This window comes from Pempheris klunzingeri, chromosome 8, assembly GCF_042242105.1.
Source record: "Pempheris klunzingeri isolate RE-2024b chromosome 8, fPemKlu1.hap1, whole genome shotgun sequence".
Lineage (NCBI taxonomy): Eukaryota > Metazoa > Chordata > Actinopteri > Acropomatiformes > Pempheridae > Pempheris > Pempheris klunzingeri.
The window spans coordinates 9672030-9695239 of NC_092019.1; the positions used below are offsets into that span (position 1 = coordinate 9672030).

The window sequence follows — 23210 nt, forward strand, 5'->3', positions numbered from 1 at the left end:
TGTTTTGTGGATTTATTTCACATTAATTTCACATTTCACAGTTTAAAACATCTCAAATTGTGACATGTGTATCATCTGGATACACATTTGAACGTGTAAATTTTTCTATAATACCACCACTGAACGAAGGTTTTTTCACAACCTTCCTTCTTATATTTTTACGTTTTCTTTCATTTGGGTTATTCTATTCATACTTCCTGAAGCAAAACAGTAGTTTGAGGGCAGGACTAATTAGCTCTCCATGTAAGTTGTTTGTATTTCAAGCGTTCAGAAGTGAATCAGAAATGATAATCATCATCACAGTCAATCAATCATCAAATCATGTAGCTAGTGGTTGCCTCACTTTGTGTCTTTGAAATTGAGTGTAATTCTGATTTCAGTTGTGTGTGTGCAAGTTTGTGGCCTCCAGTGCTTTAGCTAGCTCAGGGGATGTCAATCTTCGTAAGAAAACGTGTTCACTGTTTCAAGTGCTGGTACTAAGGAGGCATTTACTAACATAGCTCTGTGTGTGTGTGTGTGTGTGTGTGTGTGTGTGTGTGTGTGTGTGTGTGTGTGTGTGTGTGTGTGTGTGTGTGTGTGTGTGTGTGTGTGTGTGTGTGTGTGTGTGTGTGTGTGTGTGTGGTGTTGGGTCAATGAATGGATGGATATGTTTTTCATGTCCACTCCCGGCCTGTGTGTCTGTTTGGGTATGATTGCGGGTGTAAATGACCTCACAGGGGACATTATTCGGTACTCATGCCTGCCAGGTTTCACCTTGGTGGGCAGTGAAATTCTGACCTGTCGACTTGGAGAGAGGCTCCAGATGGATGGACCCCCACCAGTCTGTCAAGGTTGGTTTTATTCAATATGTGAGTTAGAGTCTACGGGAGTGTTTATGAATGTTCAAATGTTTGTGTGTGCACATGCACCTGCATTTATGTGTATGGGTATCCGCGTTCAGTTGTGTGTGTCTTCAAGTCTGTGCTTGACGCCACTCTGCCAAGGTTGGTTGCAGTCAGCAGCACCCACTGTTGATGCATCATTTAACAGACTGGCAGCAGGGCCCCTTCCAGCAGGCTCCTGATGGCAAACAGCATCTCTGTTCTAATTTATCAAAACTCACAGTCAGAATGCTACTGACCTGAGATCATAGACCTGCTCTCCTCTAGAACCAACACTTCACTGTGAAGAATCAGTGTGAAACAGATTACAGATCAGCAGGTTTTGCAGTATAACAAGGTAGATGGAGCCCAGTTATAGCTGTTTTTTTCCGTACAAAAAGATGGGAGCCGGTATTTTAGCAGAGATTACAGCTCCGCTCAAATGGCCCCATGGCTTTGACTGATGCGAATGCCTACCCATATTTTTGTAGAACAGGGACTTTTAAACAAGAAGCAAAAGAAAAAGAATGTCTATGTTGTTTAGGTTTTGTTTAGTCCAAAAAGCAAATGCCATCAGCCTGCCTGTCGTGCCAATACATCTCTGCCGCAGACATCAGAGCGCTCTGAAACCCTCTATTCCCTGTGGATAGGCATCTTTTGAAGTACCCTGAAGTCCTTTGTCTACAAGTCTTGAGTTGATGAGCATTTCTGTCTTTTTATTTCTAGAAAGTACGAGTAATCGCATTGGACGTGTGATCAAGGCATGACATATACTCGTCAGAGCCTGCATTCATAAAGTGTTTTAGAATAGGACTAGTGATTTGGAGCCTATTTGCTCATCTCTGGCTCTTATTATTTGATGTCTAACTTGATATCTCGGTTTTTCCCCTGTAGCATTTTTGCAGCTGACATTGTTTTGCTCTTACAAGTAAGAATATTATTTTAGTAAATGAAAAGTGCTACAAGTACTAGTAAAGTAAAGTAATGGTAAAGCTTAAGTTGAGTGACGTGACCGGTGATCCAGAATTTGAAAGCTTCTCATATTCTTTTATTTTATTCATAAAGGCCACATGCAGCGCTACCAGTGAATAGCTCTATTAGTGTATGCACAAAGGTCAAAGACACCAAAAGCATGGCAATTTAACACAATTTGCATTGATAAAGCCACCTGTGGTGGAGTTCTGAAACAACTAGGCCTACCTTTACTTGGGAAGCATTGAGCCTACCCAGCATTTTTCAGAATTAATCATTTATAAAAGCACGCGGGTTATGAAGTCCTGCAGGAGATAAAAGCTTCACATTTGCATACTGCATCTTACCTGTCTGACATACAGAAGAGCAATTATATCCAGTCTGACATGAATGAAATTACCATGAAACTATGAAATGCTTTATTTCCTTGTTTATTTGAAAGTGACCAACTTAGCACATCGGCAACAATGGAAATAGTTTGGACTCATTTTATTTTTGTTTATTGTGTGCCAAGCGAGGGCAGTCATTCACTTGAGAGTACTGGAAGATATTTCAGGCTCTCTTGTTAAATTGTTCTTGCCAGCTCACCTTTTCATTTGTTACTGCCAACTTAGCGCTCTGCCAAGACCAACTAGCTCCTATCAGCTAAAACTCACATACTACACTTGAAACCATTTCACAGGCTTTCACATGACTAAATTAACCTGCCAATTTCAGAGGGTCAAAGCACATTTGAACTATTCTGACATAACACAGCATTGTTCTCACATTGATTCCTCGTGCAAGGAAATCAATTATGTCAGAAATTGCAAAGTTTTAAATTATTTTGAAGTTGGACAGTGCAGACTCTCACAGATCATAATAAATTGCATTGGATACTACCAATGCAATGGGTCCTCTTAATCAGGTTATGCTAAATGGATAACTAGATAAATTAAATATTATATATATGAGTTGAGAAAAGACATAATGAGTCTAATAAGGATGATATCCATAGCAAAAAATAGCAGATATTCAGGCCAAATACAATAAAATTCAACCAAATGTGTTCGATGATTAGGCAACAAATATATCTTGATAGAAGTGCTCCTTGAAACCCGCCTTGAGCATTAAATTGGCATAGTTAGGACTATTTTAAGACATGTGGGTTAGCAATTCATTGTCTGACATTTTCATGGATCACCTCATTATTGTAGTAAAGAATTGATTACATTTTCTTGTGTTGGATATGTTATGTCCTTGTGCCACCGCTAGCAGGAAACTAATTGCTCTCCTTGGGACATGTAAAGTTGAATTTAATTTGAGTTGACCTGCTATTCACATCCAAGAGTCTGCTACAGTAAGCTTGTAAAGAGGCCGTTTCCTGACGGCAGCTTGCCGATAGGGCAGGAAGAAGAATTCTCCTGTGTTCCCCCAGTTCCGCTTTTGTTTGCTGTCAAAGCTTCTGTTAATTGTCATTTTGTGCTTTAAGATAACAGCGAAATGTCCAATATGCAATTTCAACCCCAAATCCCCCTGTTTTTTAAGCTACTTCCCCTGGCTCTGTCTTTATAAAAGCCTATGAGGAAGGTTAGGCTGTGATTTTGATGAAGGACAGAGGCAAAATAAAGCCGACTGCTGTGTTTGCTCGGTAAACCATCTGCCACACTGAGGTCGAGTCTAACCGATTAAATGCTGTCATATTGTTGCTGTCTTCACATTCCCATTGATTTTCGTGTGTCTCTCAGACGATCTAAGGAAAAACAATATCTGTAACTTAATTTTCGCCACATTTTTGCAGGCTTTATTGTATGAGGTCTCTGTAACCGGCAATATGTAACTGTTGTTGTCATGATAATGTCATTCCATATCAGGGTTATTATAGTTTTGTATATTTTACGAGTTTTGTTTTTTTTTATTTTTAAATTCAGTTTTCTTCTATTATAATATTTAGGATGTTGGAATTACAATACAAGCACAGCACCTTGTGGCGTACACCCTAGTTACTAGTGTGCTACTACTCGTTTTGTAATGACATAATATAGTTTCAGTTATCTCTAATATTTTTCCAAATTTTACTATTTTATTTCCTTTCAATTAATTAAAATGGTTTGTCACACATAGTTTTAGTTTTTAGTTTAGTTTAGTTGTCTAGAAAAACTGTGTTCTGTATGCATACAATTGGTGGTTTGCACAAAGAAGACACGTCTCGCAGTGTTTGTATGATAACAAATGACAGTGTCTGTTCTTTTTAAACAAATCCTGTTGGCAGCCATGCCACAGCACAGAACAGTTCAGTTACCACTACGCTGTATTTTGTCTTTTTTTTTTAACAGTTATATTCAAAATGTGATTTGTATTTTTGCCTCTCAGTACCTTGTATTTATATTTATAGTATTATAATATTTAGCCAAACCACCATATGAATACGTTGTAAGCTTCAGTCTGCTTTCAGGGTATCTTCCTATCCTCAGCACAGTCCTCTCTAAGCCCATCCTAAAACATAACAGTACTGAGGTGTCTGAAACAGTTTTAAGTCTCTCATGATCCTTTTTTTTTTTTTTTTTTTTTTTTGAATCCCTGCACTCCAAGTTTGAGGCAAAGCAGGTTAAGCCACAGCTGTGCTTACTGGGTAGACATGTGTTTGTTGTCTGGCAGTGCTTAAACAAGTATAGCTTCAGCAGCAAACTTTTACCAGATAGATGCCTCTATGAACATTACATTAGATCTTGTCAAATGAGTCAATTTTATTGGCAATTTTAAGTTGTTGAATATGTTTAAGTGCTGCAGGGAAATGTGTGTAAACAGTTTTTGATGTGGTAACCTCAGTGTAATAATGTTGAAAAATGAAGTATAAATCAGCAATTTTTAGTCGCAATTATGTATAATGACACTGTAATGTTTGCTTTAAGATGAGTTTGTGCTGGCTCTATGTCAAATGTTCCTACTGGCATCTGTAGAAGAGAGGCACCTGATGACAGAAGTGAGGAAGCGGTCGTGTAAATTGATGTAAATGCACCAACTGAGAGCCCCACTCTGAACTCCATCATATCGCCAGTGAGACTCACATAACTCTCTTGCTAAAATTGAGCACTACAGATACAGACTACAGTTTTTTCCCCTCAAATGCACAATCAAGTCTCTCAACTGTGTAGAAAAGCACTCAGACTCATTTTCTTTCTGGGATAGGGTGGACTTTTTTGAGTAACTAACAGTTTAAAATTACTGACCTGACTCACTGCCACCCACTACTGTGCAGTATACCCTTGTGACATCAGTGAACACAATGTTTTAGTGGGCTTGACTTGAAATGTCTTCTTTTTTTTTTTTGTAAATGTTATGCTGTGGCCTGTAAAACATATAAATATGCATATTTATCATTTTAACAGACTCAAAACTGTAAATTATTGAAGAAATTCAGCTCACATTGCTCTTTAACTGAGACCTGTCACACAATTCGTACAGAAGAAAGCAGATCGGCTCCTTTTTAAACATTAGTTTTACAGTCCATGCTCATTTCATTGCACACAACAAAAGAAGAGGGCAGAGCGATTGGAAACACAAAAAAATTTAACATTGCTTTGAGAAATCCAAAAAACAAAAACAACTGATCGGTAAATTCTTCATACAGTATGCACGAGAAAATATTGATCATGTTTTTCAAAAACTGTCAAGCAATGGTAGTGAAGAAAAATTACTTTTTCTGTTTATATCAAATTGTGGTGTTAATTTAATTTCTGTTGAGATTTGTTGCCTCCCTAATGAATACTGCAGAGTGTTTCTATAAATATTGATTTTGCCATGTACAAATCCCATTACACATTTTTGTTGTTGTTGATATAATGAAATGGGAAGTTTGTCTTGACCTTGGTGTTCACAGAGGGCTTTTGGCATATTGTGTGATTTAAAAAATGCATTGTAATTCAAAAAGTCATGGATTTGTACCTTTTGGAGATCACATTTGCCAAAGGCTGTTCTAGTTGACACTTCAGCGGTGACTCGCCAGCGGGAATATTCATACTGCTTTGTGTTACAACTCTTTCCTTCTACCCTTTCTTCTTGATATATGTCCGATTGTTTCCAGTGACCTTTTTATCTGGAACAGTTGTTCGCATTAACCTTTTATATGCGTCATGTTTCTTCAGTAGTGGTTCCGAAGAGAAACTTCTGTTACCAGCAGAAAAGGAAAAGAAAGAAATAGGACTGTCATTATTTCAGACATGTCAGCCTACAGGAAATGAAGGGAATGCTCTAAGCTGATACACATCAACACACACACAAACACACACCTTTTTCTATACAAACTAAGCTGTCTGACCTACTCCGTATTATTATTTGATAGATTGATATTGGGGGAGCCTGGTGACAGCAGCAGACTCTGCACCTCAGCCCGTAGGTGTAATATCAGTCTGGCTCAAAAATAATTGACTCAGGACTTTTTTTTTTTCAGTGTAATTTCTAGTGTCACAGTGGAGCGTTGAGGTGAGGAAAGGGGGGACATCCCTTGCCTCATCTCATCTTGCCTTTTCTTTCATTTTGTTTCCACTTTCATTTACCCCTTTCATTATATTGTCTTCTCCTTTGTCTCTTTGTCATTCTCTAATTGTGTCCTGTTTCTCTTCTACCAGTCCAATGTCCAGCCCATGAGGTGCGTTTTGACTCAACCGGGGTCATCTTGAGCCCAGGTTACCCTGAAAACTACCCCAATCTCCAGATGTGCTCCTGGCTGATCAATGTGGAGAAAGGTTACAACATCACTCTCCACTTTGAACTCTTCCAGACAGAAAAAGAGTTTGACATCTTGGAAATATTTGATGGTGGGTTCCTCTCGAACATTGGTCTTTGTGTTCCTTGGTAAAATTAAGAAAGCAAGATGCAAATGTTACTTTAATGACATTTAAATTTGTTTATTGAGGTGTGTGAATTGTAGTGCTTCACAGTACTTCTCATACTTTCATTTTCTTTTGTTTTGCATAACCATTTCAGCACATGATCTGAATGTAGTACAGTTTCTTTGAGGTGAAAGTCTGATTTTGTGTTCCAATCATGCGCTCAGTAAAATAAATCTTAGTGCTTGGTTGATGCCATGATTAGATGTCATTTAGAAATGTTCTAATAGTTAATTAATGCTTTTTATTCAAAACAAATTTAAGATGCATGCCCACGTCTGCCTACATTTGTTTTTGACACTGATCTTTTTCTGGGAAACTGTGTGTGTATGTGTGTGTGTGTGTGTCTATCTCTGTGTTCAGGTCCTAACATATACAGTCAGAGCATGGCATCACTCAGCGGTGATATTGAAACGCCCTTTAGTCTGACCACCACAGGCCACCAGCTCCTGCTGCGCTGGTCCTCTGACCATGGCACCAACCGACGCGGCTTCCACATCAGATATGTGGGTGAGTATCAAAGTATGTATCCAGCTTATAATCATATTCTCCTTTTATTAGTGCTATTTGAATATTTCTTTTGTCTCTAAACTACAGAGAAGTGCTAAAAGTCATGGGTTTACAATTCAGGCATTTATATTTTAGGCACTTTGTAGAGACACTTTAGTTGAACAAGTGATAGTACTACATTGGGGCAAATACTCATTGAATGCATCTCCTGTATATTACTGTTGATAAAATGTGACCCCATGATTTTTATCACGGGCGCTGTGATTGCTTCAGAGTATTGTTATTTTATATATATATATTTCAAATATCAGTTAATTTACAAAACATACTTTGCACTATTATCACAGAAATGATGATGGCACACAAGATTATTTTCACAAACAAAAACCATGAGGCAGGAAGAAAGTCACTTGAAGGCTTCCATGCTGTTTTGCACTCCTTAATTTAAAAAAGGTTTCAATTCTTAATTGGCTCTTTAATAAAGCAAGTAGTGCTAAGCAAGAGGAGCATAGGGAATCTTCTTCCATTTGAAAATCATCAATAATAATGAAAAAAGCACAAAAGACATAAATTTTTCATGTTGTGTCTCTCCATTATATTTAATACACGAGATTGTTACTGTGAAAGTAAGTCCGTGTGATGAATTTTGTAAAGAAAACTCTTACTTGACTTGATTGACTTGAACAGGAGCAGACTCAAACTCCAATGTGTGTCTTTTCGGCTTAAATCCTTGCCATCTCCCAGTCATGCTGATTTGAAGAAATGTTTGACAGCATCTGTAAAGCACACAGCCCTCACTCAGATTTCATGTCCCATTGGCTATCCGCTGCTCGTATTCTGGAAATCAAATTTACCTTTTTTGTGTTTGATGAGCTGTAAGATGAGGGAGAGGAAGGCTATGGAACAAATAACTGGAGGATGCACCAATACTGCATGTGTTAAAGCAAATTGAATATGTGTGTGCCCATAGGCCAGAGAGGAATACTAATAATGTGATTTTGAGGACTTCCTTTGCGGTGTGGCACACAGCCCGAGTGCTAAATAGATGTGACACTCCTCAGGCATTTTTCCTCATTATCTTGCTGCATTTAAAATGGAGCCTTACTGAGACTAAAAATGTTCACCTGAGTCTTTCTCTAGAGGAGCCCTGTTAATGCCTCTCATTCTTTTCTCATCTTTATTTCTCTCTTTCCCTGTTAATATCTGCTGTTCCCTATTCCTTTTCTCGTGCTGTTATTCTCACCCTCTCTCCTGTTTCTCTCTCTTCTCCCTTGCCCTGCCATTCATCACCCCTCCTGTTCATTTATTCATTCCTGGATCTATTGTAGCGATGTACTGCAGTACCCCAGACTCCCCACAACACGGTTTTGTAGTGAGCCAGACTGGGGGTCATCTTAACAGCATGGTGCGCTGGGCCTGCGACAGGGGGTACAAGCTGATCGGGAAGGGCACAGCTGTGTGCAAGAAGACCACCTATGGCTACTACGCCTGGGACTCGCCAGTTCCAGCGTGTCAAGGTGAGCACGACGGCCCTGGCAGCCTTTTATTTCCAACTTCACTCTGCCTCTTTCCCTGTTCTTCTGGTCACTGCCTCTGCCCTACGCACAGCAGGCAGACAGGCAGACGCTTAAGGCACCCGATTGTCTGTGTTCCTGTGTTGTTAGCAGCTGAACTGGATCCAGCCCGATGTAGAGCCAGTACCCTGTCAGGTGGAGAGGAAACAGAAATCAATCCTCCCTTCTTCCATCAATTTCCACTTTTTCAAATTACTTTAGCTAACTCTCCATTAGCATTCAGTGTCTGCTGCTGTTGGGTCTCACTCAACTAATTGGTTTCTTTGATGCACACATGTGAAATGTGTGCATTTACGTGTGTGCATGATTGCCTGCACTAGCACAGACACACACACACACACACACACACACACACACACACACACTCATGCAGCAGCAAACAGCTGCTCAATCGCAATATCATGATGCGGCGACATCAAAATATGTATGTCGTGTACTTCTCAAGTGATTTAAAAACACTTCACACCTTTGATTAATTCTGTCAGTTTGGTAATTGCACGCGGCTTTTCCGAAACACATAAACTCATCCGTGGCTGCAGTAAACTTAATATATTCATACAGACGTTGTCCATCTGCTATATGGTGGAGATTACATTACAATATGTTCAATCCTTCATTCTTTCCAATCCATATTTATGATATGTTGAGAATGTACACTATATTAATCCACCAGTGTTGCTCATGCTTCTCAGAGAATGAGCACTGACCTTCAGTAATATTTCAGGCCCAATGGCCTTCTAATCTTTGGTGAAAAAAATCACTCTTTCAACATTCAAAACTTTTCATCTGCAGTATAGAAAAGTGTTTAGTGGTTTTGATTAGTATCTGTTAGATTGGGACTTAGCAATGCTCACAAATTAATGTTGATTGATGCTCTCATAGGGTGGTGAGAGGCCATGTAATGGCTCCAGGCAGTGTTGGCAGATTCCTACCTTTGATGTTTCACAGTGTGCAGCTACCATTGCTGCTCCATTTTATGATGTGTGTGTTTGCATAACTGTTCCCATTTAGTGTGGCCCTGCAGATGTTGGTTTCCCCGCTCTCTGTTCACTCCCTCTGACTTGGCTGTGATGATAAACACCTTGAAACCTACTAGCTTGAGCTTTCTGCCTTCTTTAAGCTCTGAGGCCATACTAACCCAGATTCAGTGTGTGTGGGGGCAAGGACACAGTGCTGCGTGAGAATTTTTCTTTGTGTGAGGGCTCCATACTTCTTCATGTTAAGTAGAGTCACAGTTGAAACTAGTTACATTATTGGTGCTAGTGGTCACTTTTATGAGTCGGTCTTCATTAAAAGTAAGTCAGCAGTGTGTTTTCTAATTACCCAATGACAAAAGAAAAGATATATGATAAATAAAAAATATATCTCTCTAAGTTTTATTGACTTGATTGAAGTCAGTAGGGTAACTGTCTTTACATGAAAACATTCTAAAACCTTGTAAGATGTACGGAGGACTCAATTTGACAACACACTGCGTTGTGTTAGACTGATATGTTTTTCCTCAAGGGGCCAGTACCATGTATAATACTTTCATAGCGTTCTCTAGCTATTGAGATTTCAAGAGACATTTTATGGACTCAATGGCCCACGGTATAATATATACAGCATAAGCAAATGCCTTGGTGAAGTGTTGACATGACATTCCTGTGCCATTATTATAAATGCATTAGGTGGGTGTAAATACTTAGATGCTAATGCCTAAGATGTCGACTGTGGTGGTAGGTGTAGTGTTTTGCAATTTAGGAAATGTCACACTTTTGCGGTGACCCTGTATGAGACATTTTGACTTGTCATAGTGGGAAAAGCACAGGTGCCTCTCATTTTGTTAATGATGGTTCGGTTCCATTAAGTGCTCCAGCCAGCTAGCGTGCATCGCTACCAGGGTTCTGGCACTGGCTCAACTACATTGAATGCAGTCATTATTAATGTTATTAATTACACCTGTGCTTTCCCTGCTGTGACATGACAAAGTGTCTGCCAAGAATAAGGGGAATTCCACAGATCCGTTGGATGTCAGTGTTTAACAATTATTTCCTTTTGGGTTTTTACTTATTAAAATTAAATGAAACCATTTGAAAGGAAAATAACAGTGTAACAAACAGCTGTTTGTGTAAATTAAAAAAATAACACATGACGTTGCTTGATGGACCACAAAGGGGTTGCACTCCCAACACTGGAGGAAGTACAGACACGTGTATGTAGCACTTGCTCACAAAAATGTAAGTGAATATGTGCCTGCCTGCCATGCTGGTGTTTACTGTGTGTCTCTCTGCAAATCTCTCTCGTACGTGTCTTGTACTACTCATAAACATGCGTGTTGACTATCGTCCTCTTGCTGCTTGCAGCTGTGTCATGCGGTGTGCCCAGTGCGCCAGTGAATGGAGGTGTGCTCGCTGCTGATTACTCCGTCGGCACACGGGTGACCTACTTCTGCAACAGCGGCTACCGGCTCTCCTCCAAAGAGCTGACAACCACGGTCTGCCAGCCAGACGGCACCTGGAGCAACCACAATAAGATACCCCGATGCATCGGTGAGTAGAAGATGTTGGGGTTGAAAGCAGGATGTAGAGGAGGAGAGAGAGGGATTTAGTGAGATGGGGTAACCACACAAAGCCGTAGCACAGTTTAGCAGTAGGAAGCAGAAGTTTAGAGATGAGGAGAGGAGAGAGTTGTGGAGAGGACATTGATTTCCCAAATCAATGCTGCATTGGAGACAGAAAATAAAAGTTTGAACAATCCTCTGGAGAAGTTGTGGAATATAAAACTGTTTTAAAAAGAAGCAGTACTTTAATGGAAGGTGTCATGAAACAAGGACTGCAGTCCCAACAGAACCACAAGTTGCGGTTTTGTTCCAACTCGGATTCCTCCTTGAATTCCTGTATGAATGATGTGTGAATGGATGAATGAGGATGTAATGTAAAAGAGCTTTCAGTTGAAATGACTAGAGAGGCGCTATACAAAATACAGACCATTTACAAAAACACATACAATAACTTGATGGGTAGTGATGATATGACAGATGGATGAAAGCAAGAATAATCTGTAATTGATGCTGGGGTGAGTGTTTTACATGCCAGTACAACTCCTTCAAAAGTCAGTGAAAGTCAGTGTAACAAGTGATTGACAACATTGTTTACTATTGAGACCAATGTTTATTCCCTGTTGTATGTATCTCAAAGTGAAAAGAGAAACAGCTTGTTTTGAACCTCATTTGGTTTTAGAGAGTGCCAATTCACAAACAACTTTGTTGTGGAAGAATTTTTGTATACAATAACTGCAGAAAAGTTGCTATTTACATTTTACATGGATTAGTTTCTTTTTCCTGCCGATTAAAATTTTTCCTTGTAACTATTTGTATTTCGTCTACACTGTTGGGTTGTTACATGTGTTTATGGGTTTTGACTTAGCAGTGTGTGTACAAGGGATAAGAAAAGAATTTGAAACAGAAGTCAAACCATTTGAATAATCCAAAACTAACAATGTCCACTCCCCACCGCTGAATCCCCTCTTTTTCTTTTTCTTTTCTTTTTTTTTTGGCAGTCATTATGTGCCCGAGTCTCAGCTCCTTCTCGCTGGACCACGGGAAATGGAGGATCGTCAACGGTTCACACTATGAGTATGGAACTAAAATAATATTCACCTGCAACCCTGGATACTACCGTGTTGGGCCCGCCCACATCCAGTGCCTAGCCAATGGGGTGTGGAGCTGGAAGAACGAGAGGCCTCGATGTAGGAGTGAGTACCTTCTGCTGCAGCAACACATTAAGTACACCCAAATGCGTTAATGCAGATCACTTGAAAATGTAACTTAACCAAAAAGATAATGCTATAAGAAATTATGTTTTATAAAATATTGCATTATTATAGCAAATGTGTTTCATTAATTTCAGACATTGTATAGAATAGAGAGGAATTGAGCAATATAATCCAGCAAAATTGAAAATCTATGTGCTACCTCACCTCAGGTAGTGCAGACTCATTTTAACATTACAAGACTTGAAGAATAAGTACCTTGCACACAGCTCACTCAATCAGCAGCTCGACAAGTCACTTTTGTACTCCACACCTATTCCCATCTCAGCCTAGGTTAGATATTGTTTATTGTAGGAATGGGAAATAAAAGCTTCTCTGTGCTGCCATGGGAACTACTTTTTTTAGATAATAAAGAGCTGAATAGCCTTTGTAATGGCAAAAGGAGATGCGAGCCAGCATGATGAAAGATGTTGGGACAAAGGCAAACGCCATCATTATCCTTCCCATGAAATAGTACAGGTCAGTCTTTTATTGCATTAAGGTCGCTAAGATGGGTGTAAATGACTGTGCTCTCCCATTGACTCTGAAAATAGAAGCCAACTTCCGTCTCCTCTTTCTTTATCCCTTGTTCTCTCACTCACTCTCCTGGTGGCTTGTCCTTTCATTCTCTGCCTCCTCTATCCCCTTTCTCTTCCTCTTACTCTCCTCTTCATCTCATTGCAGTCATTTCCTGTAGCGATCTTCCCACTCCTCCCAATGGAAAGAAAATTGGGACCCAAACTACCTTTGGAGCATCAGCTATTTTCAGCTGCAACCTTGGCTATGTTTTAACTGGATCTACAGTAAGAGAGTGCCTCCTGTCCGGCCTTTGGAGTGGGACGGAGACTCACTGCCTGGGTAAGAAAGGTCTAAATGTTCTCTTTAACTTTGTAAAGGACAGTCTTGACCTGGGTCAAACACTGCTTGTGATCTGTCCAGACAGAATATAAGATTTTTAGTTGAGCTAACATGCCCCAAATAGAACCAGACGTGGAAGCAGTGGGTGGCTTTAATTGGTTATCTCGTCAAGTGTGTATGGCCGATTACCGCAAGCATTTAGAATTATGTCCTATTGTTTGTCATCCGGTTCTGACATCACGCTCGTACTCAACACTGCCACTTTATATTTTCCTTCAGCTGGCACACACTGTTTCAGACATTGTTGGAATCGTAAAGTAAAAATCATTGTGCAAATGTGCAATCACTTCAAGCGATTGCCTTCATCGTTTTTTATTGTAAAGCCTCCGAAACTGTGATTTGGCGTTTCTAAAATGTTAAATGTAAGAGAGCAGCTATAAAGCACAGCTGGCCTGAAATTGAGACATTTGCCAAGCTATACCACCACAATTTGAGCTGTTTTTTAAGATGCACCAACAAGAAAACACACCACAGCTTAGCTTTCCACAGCTCATCACAGTGCTGTACTGTGGGAGAAAATGAGACATATGTAATTACTTGAGCTGCATTCAAACCCACACAGCAGCAGAATGTGACTATTTCCCTGGCAGATGCATTAGTCCGTTTATCAGCCCTGTGGCACCAGCACTTCAAGCTCTGCTCAAGATTGGTACAGTTCATTAAAAGAGGGCACCTCTCTCTTGTTTAGTAATATGACTGTCGGGGTTAACATAGCCAAGGACCTCTCGCTATAGTCGCCTACTTCAGCACTATCTTCATAGAATCTGGCCGCTCTCAACTGGAGTGTGATAATAAAATGCTCTGCTGAGTTTCTGGGTGCAGGAGTGAATTAGGGAAATCAGACTCACAGTCAGTGGCAATTTCTCAGGTTTTAAGTGGCAGCGGAAATCTCAGCAAGATTCCTCCTCCCTGAAAGGGATTTATTGTAACTGAAAGTAATATGATTATGTGCATGAGCGTATTGCACAGATTTTGAGGAGTTTCACGTGTGTCTCTCCGTCTACTGTAGATGAGAAAAGCTGAGTTATCACCACAAGTGAAGCTGAAGCCAATAGGAATTTAGTAATAATAATTCGGAGATAATGAGCTGAAAAATGCTTTCCAAATCCAATATGTTTCATGAATACACTAACTAATTTTGTTTGCCAGCATTATAATTCCAAGACCTTTTAAATCACCAGTTTTCTCATTTCATTTTATAATACAGTTGTCAAAATGCAAAATTATTCAAACGTGATAATACAATCAAAATTATGTCTTTTCCCCTGCAACTGTTGTCCATTTGTTCAGTAGGCACCACTGCAGGTGATTATTCTCAAACACCAGAAACTTAAATTAAAATATTGCATCATCTGATTGACTACAATAATTAATTGTGATTTGTAATGGAAAGTGCGTTGCATCTCGTGCAAAACTGGACCTCTACATAGGCTAAAACTGAATATTAATCCGACCTCAGGGTGCTATAAATACCATACATCACAAGTGTTACAGGGTGTGCTGTTTTTGTCATGGTCAAGTAAATGGATGATTTTTTTTGAGAAAGAGAGATAAACATTGAGCAAAAGGAAATACTAAAACATGTTTGCTTTATGTTTTCTTCCTGTCATTCTGCAGCTGGTCACTGTGGTGTTCCAGAGCAGATAGTAAATGGGCAGGTAATCGGGGAAAACTTTGGTTATAGAGACACAGTGGTTTACCAGTGCAACCCTGGGTTCAGACTCATTGGCTCCTCAGTACGGATCTGCCAGCAGGACCACAAGTGGTCCGGACATCTCCCAGTTTGCATCTGTGAGTACTTACTCAACTTCAACTTAAACACCAAGTCTCACTGCTTGACTGCAAGAGAGCCTGCTTATCTGTGCTTCTGTTTGGGAGACAAAGAGGACCCGGTTGGTTATTTCAAAACTTCTCACCACAGATGCCATTGTTCAGATGGAAAAGAGCTCAGAGAAACAGTTTTTCATTCCTGGATTTTAATTGTAATTGTGAATATGGAAATTTGTATTCACAAGAAAGAAAGAGGGTTAGTAAACTCCAAAATGATTTAATTGCATTGTGAAAATAAATCAATAATTATAAATACATTTTTTTAGCATTATTTAAAAATGTAAATCTCTGTGGAAGAAGTGAGATTAAGTCAATGATAATACACATCCTGTCTATCTCCTGTATTGATGCAGGGAAATGTGCCTTTTGTCCTTTCCCTGCTGAGATCATGTCTTGTTTCCTAAGTGCCCCGTTGTCCTCTGAGGTTAATTACATGATAATGTTATTCCTATGATAGGTGTCACTGTATGTCACCTATTGATCATTATTATTGAATTTTCTCTCTCTACCTTATTCTGTCTTTCCCGTTCCACACACTCTGTATCTTTCTCACCCCCGCCCCCTTCACCTTTTCTTTGCATCTCTCTCATCCTCCTCTCTACCTCCTCCGTTCTGACATGTCCCTGGGTGATGTTTGTCAACTTAAGCTGTCACATGTGGCCACCCCGGTAGCCCTATCTATGGCCGCACCACAGGCGATGGCTTCAACTACAATGATGTGGTGCGCTTCTCCTGCAACAAAGGCTATACCCTGGAAGGACCGTCTACAGCCCAGTGCCAAGCCAACCGCCAGTGGAGCCAGCAGCCACCAACATGCAGAGGTAGGGTCCAGCTACAGAGCTCGAAAAATGGATAAATGATTGACAGCTGGACTGACTTAAAGTATCAGAAGAACGCAGATGTATTTTGACAGTTGAACTAAAAAGCTGCTTGTCTCTGCCAGCATGTTTTGCTAAGGCTCAAACCACAGACAGTGCCTCAGGAGGCAAAACAAACAGGAATGAAAAGCAAGATTCGCTACAAGAATTTGGAACTAGCAGATGGATATTATTCATATGCATCTCATTAACCGTCTGCAATGATTCATTTCTGAAGAGGGAACCTCTAAGTGTATCACTACAACCAAAGGTGTTTGAATGATTGGTAACATAAGCCTCGTTTATCTAATTCTGCTCCTGTGAGTCAAGCTAGCCATCAGTGGAGCAGGTAGCTGCCAGCAAGCCTAAGTGGGATCCAGCCAAAGTGTTGGACCAGGATAAAATGGCTTTTGCTTTGTAATGGTTCAGGAATCAGAAGCTAGGACGACCACAAGAATTCAGCAGCCAGCAGATGCATTATGATCATTCAGGAATCAGCAGCCAGTGACCGCCAGCGTGCGCAAGCGTAGACACAGAAGCAGACCGGATCAAGGTAGTGTTCACATATCTATTGATTTGAGTGAGGAAAGTCACTCTACTTCTCTGCGTAGAGCATTAGGCAACAACATCTGGAGCCCTGGCCTCAGAGCAAAAGGAGGGAAACAGCAATAATGAGCTTGCAGCAGAATGTATGGAAAGCTGAGAGTAAATGGGGAATTGTTTCGACATTTTTTCTGCCAGTTTTTACCAAGAGGCTTGCTGCAGGGAGAGATTACTTTGAAGGCACGAAAGCTCCAAGTACATTTGGTGAAAGACATCCTATTGGGAGTGTCAGATGGTGGCTGTGTGTGGTTTAGCTGTGTCCAATTTTAGTTTTCCCTGGTTAGGCTCATTAGTGGCATGTTTACAATCACAAGTAATCCAGACATTTTGTGTGTTACCATGAAATGTTGACTTGTTTTCCCAAAATAATTTGGACAGTTTGACAATTATTTTTTGGGAAACATTTTTCACTATTTACATTATTTTCCCCAAAATAAAATGGAAACAGACAGTAGATGCAGTATGTTGGAAGCTATTTATTTTAATAATGCTTGGGGAAAAAATAGCACTCATAATTGCCTCCTTCTTTCTACCTTTAAACAGATACTTGTTCCAAGGTGAAGATATGGTAAATGTAGGTAAATAAATAAATAACTCTGTAAAACAAAGTAACAGATCAGGAGGCAATCAATGAAATAAATGAACTTGAGTGATATACAGTGTGGCCGGCTACCTCTGAATCTAGTCAGCCCAAGTCAGATTTGCCATTTGACTTTGTCCATTAAAAAGTTTGGAGTTTTGCTGGCAGTCAAATTTGAAGAGGCACAGTTTTCATCACTGCGAATGGCACCATAGAGACAAACCTGGGAAAAGATCAGAAGAATAAAATCATGTTAAATAGTCATGACTCCCTTTGTCAAAATATGTCTGTTTGTTCCCACTGAAAGTTTCTCACATTAGGCCAGCTTTTGTTTCCCCCCACACATTTGTATTATTGATTTAATGTGATGTTACTCTGAACTTAATATCACCCTCATCTACTTTCAGCTGTCTAAACAACCTTGTCAGCATTGTGGCTTTGAGACTTCAACTACCTCTAAAATGTGAATTTGTGACAATAGACAAGTCTTTGCTTCTGTTGTTTTTAGAAGGAAGCATTAGGTGTTGTTATTATAGACAACACTTAAATATAGCCTGGCATCACTTGTCTCCTTGTTTGTAGAATAAACAGAAAAGGCCACTGATCAAGTCATATCAACAGTTCTATTATTAACTCACAAGTGAAAAAGCTGACAGATAGCATGTATGCAAATGATGCTCCAACCAAAGAAAAAGACTGCACAGCTTCCAGCAAAGATGAATTAGATCCCCAGTGATGTTACTGGGTGGAGTTAATTAGGCAGATTGCTATGTGACTGTCATGTTTTTAGATTTCCATGTTAAGATAAAAATGTTCTCGACAGACTACAACTAGACACTGTTAACGTAATGCATACAGTATACATAACTGCAGTAGATATAATTTAAGCAATAGCAAATTATAGAAACCCTTCAGACATGAATAATCTAAATATTATGACAAAACTTTTGCATCACAGTAACTAGATATTATGTATGGTAAGTTGAGAATCACTGTATGCGGAACCCCTTGGAAGCCAAGTGGTTACAGCGCATGCAACATGACTGCTTGGTTAACTGCACGTTCATTAAATTGGGATAGATGCTCATTTGATTCTAGCGTGCAACCTTTGTTGCATGTCATACAGCCCCCCCCCCCCCCCCCCCCCGTTTCCTGTCACTTAAAGGCAAAAATAATGTTTAAAAAAAGAAGAATCCCCATATTCTATTTGCCATCTCCTGCTATGCAGTGGCGTGATTTGCACCATGAACATCTAGCGCCATATCGACTTTATGGACAGAGATGATCGTACATATAGTATTCATGAGATGGGTTTGGAAACGCTGCCAGGGAGTGAATATTCACTTTGGCTCAAGTCAACATTACAATCCTGTGCTGTGCATCAATAATTCATTTACATTATCTCTGAAAACCACAGTAAATTGATGTGTATGAAACTATCAACTAACCATTATTACAATATCACTGCATGCTTATGATAAAGAGCATATAGATAAGATAGTAAATCCATAAGTAGACATCATAAGACTGCACTCATACTGGGCGAAGGGTAAGAGGTTGAATTTCAACCTTTAACTCAACAAGTTATCATGTGTCTATGCTGTACTAACAGTAATTTGCCTGAAATTACATTGAGAACGCCTGTCTTGCCTGAAATATTCTTGCAGCAATAAAAATTAATTGGACTGCTGTCATTATTCTGCTTTCTGTATTCTCCTCTTGTGATTTCTAATTGAATAATTCATAATGGTGTAACAATATTTTTTTTTTCTTTGTCATCCAGTGGTAAACTGCACAGATCCAGGTATCCCTGCCAATTCCATTCGGGAGAGCAAGATTGAGCATGGTAACTTTACATTCGGCAGCGTGGTCTTCTACGACTGTAACCCAGGATATTACCTGTTCGGCTCATCGGTGCTTACCTGCCTGCCGGTGGGCCACTGGGACAAACCTCTACCAGAATGCATCGGTACAGTCATTATTTTTAATATTACCTTGGCAATTAATCTGCAAATCATGTTGTTATTGATGTTATCATTAGGGGATGTTTATCTGTCTACCTTTCTATGAATTTAGTGCATTCTTTATTAATTATTACACTTAACAACAGATGCAATTAAAGAACTAAGAGAAAAGTTTCACTGCTGATTGAGTGTCTACAACCTTGTTTGTGCCCTCTTCTGCTTCTAGAGTTGAAATGGGACGAGTTGCTAAATGCTGTGACTGAGAGCATCTGTGTAATGTTCTATGCCCCAGTGGCTTATGGTTATGTTGCGCGGTACCTAATTGAGAAATGGGGAAACTGTCATAGGACCAGTTGTTCAGGCTATAGCTAATGTTGCCTCAAAATAAAGCACTCAAATTATAACAACAACCCTCTATGAACTGTAGAGGTTATCTGAGGTTGTAATGTTGCTCTCAAACACCTGGCTCATATTGCAGTCTACTTGTGTGTGAGACCGTTGAGAATAATGACCTATTTCTATCTAAAGTAAACCTCTACATTTTGCACACAGGCTCAGAAAGCACTTGATTTCATGCTAGAGAGATGACACACAGCATTTATTTTATCAAGCAGAAAAGTAATTAAAGAGAGACACAGGAGTGTCTGTCTCAAATGTTTACTCACGGCTCCAGGCATCACTGACTAAGCTAAGAAATTAGCTTCACAAAATTACAGAAACTTACTTTTGCATTATTATGCTAAGCTGATTATCATGATAACTCCCACAAACATACACAGAGGTCAAAAGAACTAGATTTTAGTCCCGAAAAATATCCAGTGAGCATGTTATTAAGTGTGTGTTTAATATTACATTCAGTTGTTTTTTTTTAGAACAATTAAGTAGTTCTGAGCAAGAGTACTGATTTCTGTTTTAAGTATTGAGACACAGTGATCTCCTCAAATGATTTATTTCAACACAAGCTTCTCTGAACTACTACTTCTCAGCTCAACGTATTACCGGACCGGTTCTTGGCATAACACATTCTTCTTCTTGTCTTCTTGATATGGTTTTGGCAATATTTTGTGCGATAGTTCATGTTACAGAAGGGCAGAAAAGAGCAGTGACGTATGATATGACACAGGCCACGGAGCAGATTCCAGCCTAGCACGACACCAGTGCAATAAATGTGCCATAACCAACTGAGCTAAGATGTATGAAAAGGAAAAGTGCAAAAGCTCAGTCATTCTTTACTCATATGCAAAGCAAATGAGATGTTCCTCTTTCATCAAGCCATTTATTAACAGTAGAAAACAGTGGGGTGTCTCATCAGAACCAGTTGCTGTGTGAATGGTGATTTCATCAACTCTGTTGAGGCATGCAACACTAATCCGCCCACACGTTCACTCATCCATTGATAATCTTATTTCCACTCCTCACTCTCTGTCATGCAGAGGTGGACTGCGGCCACCCAGGTACACCACCCCACGGAGTGATGAGTGGGGAGAAGTTTACCTTTGGCTCCACGGTGCGCTATTCATGCTCTGGAGATCGCCAGCTCATAGGTGACTCATCACTCACCTGTCAACTGAACGGACACTGGAGCGGTCCCCTGCCCCACTGCTCAGGTACACTAACACACAGAAATATAGTCATGCACATATAGAAACATGTCTGCACACATTCGCATTCTCTCTCTATAAATCTCCCTCATGATACTGATATTGGTACCATATTAGGGACTGATAGTTTGTTTTGTAGTAGTTTTATTGTATGTAATTACATTTTAACTCAGTCTGTGCTTCCTATACAGAGGTTCACTAAATGAATGAAAAGAGTTGTGTTTAAAGTGGAGTTCATTTTCTCACTTACAGGGACTATTACATAGATAGCCCGGGCTTTGAGATATCTGTGCGAGATTACCGCCATAACCTCAATAGTGCAGAGTGTAATGGAAAAATGGAAGTTTTGTTCACGGTGTAAAAAAAATGACAATGACAATTTTCATTCATACTTTTTCTTTGTCAGTATTTCTAATGTAAACAGGTCACAGCAATGTCTACTACTACTATACAGATTCTGAAAACAAGTTGCTGTTTTAACCACCACAGATAAAATTCAACGGCTTTGAATTAGAGTGCCAGGAATATCAAAATATATCCAAACCTGGGTGAATTAGACCAAAACAACCTATGAATATAGCTGGACAATAACCACCACACCACAATGGTGTGGAGTCCTGGCATTAATTGGATGTTTGGTTTGAGCCTGTGTGAAGTTCAGAGAAAACACAGCTTAGGATAGCTATTAGTCAACCTGGGCCAATTTACTGCTCTTAAACAAGAGCCCTGTGTAGCAAGACTTTTTTAATGGTGCCTATGTGTCAAAATATTTTGCCGTTATTGTTCACAAACCCCCCACTTCCTCAAAGCAGTTCCAGCACTTCACTCTGTAGAACAGGCGCTCTTGTGGTTTTTATCTGATGCATCTACATTTGACTGATGAAAAAAAAAAAGTGCACAGGTGGTAGACCAACAACAAACCCTTACCCATCATTCCTCTTTGATTTCTCTTTGGAGTTATGACTTCAATGTGTAGAAGTTGCTTCCTGCATAAAACAATCAATCCAGTGAGAGATATCACCCCTGACATAACCTAAATGCAGACTCTGGCAGATAAAAGTTTTAACAGAACTTTTTCTGTCCAGTATTCAGTATGTGTCGTTGCAGACTCTTCCCTTGACATTTTCTGAAAACCTCAAAAAAAGTGTGTCTTACAGTATAGTGTATGTCTGGCTCACTTAATCCCCTCTGTGCTCTTCCCTCCCATCACACTTAAGCATTCCTGACCATCTAAGTGAATTCTCTTTACTGGATGTTCACTTGGTGTTTTCAACTCACTGACCCAGAAGTAATGTTTGTAAGCAGACTTGTATGACAGAGTTTTTTCTTCTTTAAACGGGAACCCAAACTCTCCACTCACATTCAGTATTTTGTATTTACTCAGACAGTTGGAAAGTAGCAAGGCACAAGTGAAGTTAGACTCCTAGAATAGGAAGAAGATGCACATGAATGCAAAGGCTTAAACCTATCTACCAGTCATAGTTTCTACTTATTTTTTCCTTCTCAGTTTCACAAAATGGAGGCAGTGAAACAGAGGTGTCATGGAGTATTTCTCTTGGTTTGCAGCTGCATAATTATCTGCTACGCACAGCCTAATAGCTGTTTTTAGGCCTGAGATTATAGCTATAGAATTTGATAAAGCATGTAATTGTAATTCTTATGGTAAAAAAATGAGTATTTCAAGGTATTTTTTCATCTTTATTACCTAGTCTTTAAAAGCAATTTAGCATCTATTATAGTGGTGATATTATCAGCACCCTGCTGTTATGACAAATGAGCCGCTTGGAAAGTGATGATTTACAAGTTTGTATTATATTTCATTTCATCAGTCACTCTGAGTTGCGTACCACCGACATGAGCTCCATTACCCCATGTTTGTCTGAGGACACCCAGCTAATAAACTCTGCTTTTATCTGGGCAAAACATTTAATACAAAGCCAGATTCAGCGCATTTAATTTAACTTGTCCAAAACTTAATCAGCATCAACTCATCAGTTGAAAAGTGAGATAAGTAAAGCCAACATGAATCTGTTTTCACTGATTTAAACTGTCAAAGAGCAATTGCTGTTTACTGAGTAAACCCCTGTGGAGGAATTTGTGCAGCAGAATAAAAGTCCTGGGTCAGTGACCAGAGGAGTTAAGCATAATAAATGACACTGTGACTTAACAAGCTAAAGAAACGGCTGTGCTGAGGTGAACTATAGCTGATAATAAAAATTTTGATTACCTTTATTCGCATCACAATAATGGGAGTTCCGCATGTTTTGTAGTGATACAACAG

General features: G+C 39.6%; 1 protein-coding gene across 1 annotated transcript in view; it reads left to right on the forward strand.

Annotated features, from left to right (window-relative positions):
* Positions 1-23210, forward strand: part of LOC139204986 (CUB and sushi domain-containing protein 3-like) — a 196813-nt gene that overhangs the window by 137205 nt on the left and 36398 nt on the right. Inside the window, exons 46-56 of the mRNA XM_070835040.1 lie at positions 717-830; positions 6440-6628; positions 7064-7222; positions 8539-8727; positions 11130-11315; positions 12325-12519; positions 13261-13434; positions 15112-15285; positions 15972-16145; positions 19148-19333; positions 20762-20935. Of these exons, the coding sequence (XP_070691141.1) occupies positions 717-830; positions 6440-6628; positions 7064-7222; positions 8539-8727; positions 11130-11315; positions 12325-12519; positions 13261-13434; positions 15112-15285; positions 15972-16145; positions 19148-19333; positions 20762-20935 (1914 nt within the window). The remainder of the gene's footprint in view (positions 1-716; positions 831-6439; positions 6629-7063; positions 7223-8538; positions 8728-11129; positions 11316-12324; positions 12520-13260; positions 13435-15111; positions 15286-15971; positions 16146-19147; positions 19334-20761; positions 20936-23210) is intronic.